The sequence below is a fragment of the Aureococcus anophagefferens genome (genome assembly GCF_000186865.1).
Source record: "Aureococcus anophagefferens unplaced genomic scaffold AURANscaffold_736, whole genome shotgun sequence".
In the NCBI taxonomy this organism is placed as follows: domain Eukaryota; class Pelagophyceae; order Pelagomonadales; family Pelagomonadaceae; genus Aureococcus; species Aureococcus anophagefferens.
Genome location: NW_008706050.1, coordinates 4591 through 5943, shown reverse-complemented (window position 1 = coordinate 5943; position 1353 = coordinate 4591). Strand labels below are relative to the sequence as shown.

The 1353-nt window shown below is 70.7% G+C and overlaps 1 protein-coding gene across 1 annotated transcript in view; it reads left to right on the top strand.

Moving 5' to 3' along the window:
• Nucleotides 1-55: 55 nt before the first annotated feature.
• Nucleotides 56-1353, top strand: part of AURANDRAFT_68975 (hypothetical protein) — a gene marked incomplete at both ends in the record, with an annotated part of 5627 nt that continues 4329 nt past the window's right edge. The window contains 2 exons of the mRNA XM_009044716.1: nucleotides 56-529; nucleotides 852-1283. Coding sequence (XP_009042964.1) covers nucleotides 56-529; nucleotides 852-1283 — 906 coding nt within the window. The remainder of the gene's footprint in view (nucleotides 530-851; nucleotides 1284-1353) is intronic.

Below are 1353 nucleotides of genomic sequence, written 5' to 3'. Positions count from 1 at the left end.
CCGCCGTCCCCGGCCCCCGTCCCGGGGCCGGACCGTCGTGCAGGGGCCCGTTCCCATGGTGACGCCGGACCTCGCCGTCGAGCCCCTCGACAAGGTCCGCCGCATCTTCGACGTGAAAACGCTTGCCTGGTCCGCCGCCGACTCGAACTACTACTCCACCGCGGCGTCCGCGCGGAGAGGCGCGTCGCCCGTGGACAAGCGGGCGTCCTACGTCGACAACGAATACAAGGCGCACGCGAAGCAGATCGACGTTGAGATCAACGGCGTCTCCGACGGCCCGATGCTCCGCGCGCTGAGCTCCCTCGGCGGCTGCGTCGGCCTCGTCTTCGGCCAGTTTTCCGAGGCCTCCAAGGACGTCTCGTCCCTGCTCGCGGACGTCGCGACCGCGCTCTCCGAGTCGCGTTGGATCTCCATGGGCTGCGCGTGCCCCGACCAGGCGAAAGCCCTGCTCAGCAACGAGCTCCACCGCGAGTGGGGCACCACCGCCGCGAAGTACCGCGCGCGCTACCTGATCTCCGGCCTCAAGTTCGTCGACGGCACCTGGACGTCCAAGGCCCGCGCCCTCTCCCACCGACTCGAAGACGACGCGCGCCGCCTCGCGGACCGCGCCGCCCTCGCCACCCTCACGACCAACCTCCGCTGCGACGGCTAGGGGGCGGCCTCCGGCCGCCGCCTGGCTCGGCTCGCCGAGGTACCCCACGATCCCCCCTGGATAAGCGCCCCATGGTGAAGCTCCACTCGATTCTGCGAGTCCGCCGACTGAGTCCGCCCTCTGTGTCGTCCCCCGAGCGCCGCGACTTTGTCGCCGTCCCCGCAATATGATGCTCTTCGATCCCGCGAACCCCGGCAAGAAGCGCCTCGGCTGCGAGTGCTGCAAGAACCCGTGGAGCCAGGAGGGCCCGGCCTGCCTCGAGTGCGTCGCGGCGCCGGCGCCCCACGCGGGCCTCGAGGCGGCGAACTTGGACGTGTCCGTGAGCCCCGGCGCGAACTTCTTCCGCTACGCCAACGGCGGCTGGATGGACGCGAACCCCGTGCCCAAGGAGTACCCCGCGTGGAACTCGTTCTTCGCGCTGCACGACGCCAACTTGGGCAAGCTTCGCTCTTTGATGGAGGAGACGGACGACGCCAAGGTGCGCGACTTCTGGGCGTCGGCGAACGACGAGGACGCCATCGAAGCCGCGGGCCTCGGCGCGCTCGACGGCGTGCTCGCGGTCTGCGACGGCGACGACGTCACCAAGGCGCTCGCGGAGCTCCACGCGCTCGGCGTCGGCGCCGTCTTCTCCGTCGGCGAGGGTCCCGACGACGAGCAGAGCAGCTGGACCTTGTTGCAGCTCGGCCAGGGCGGCCTGGGAT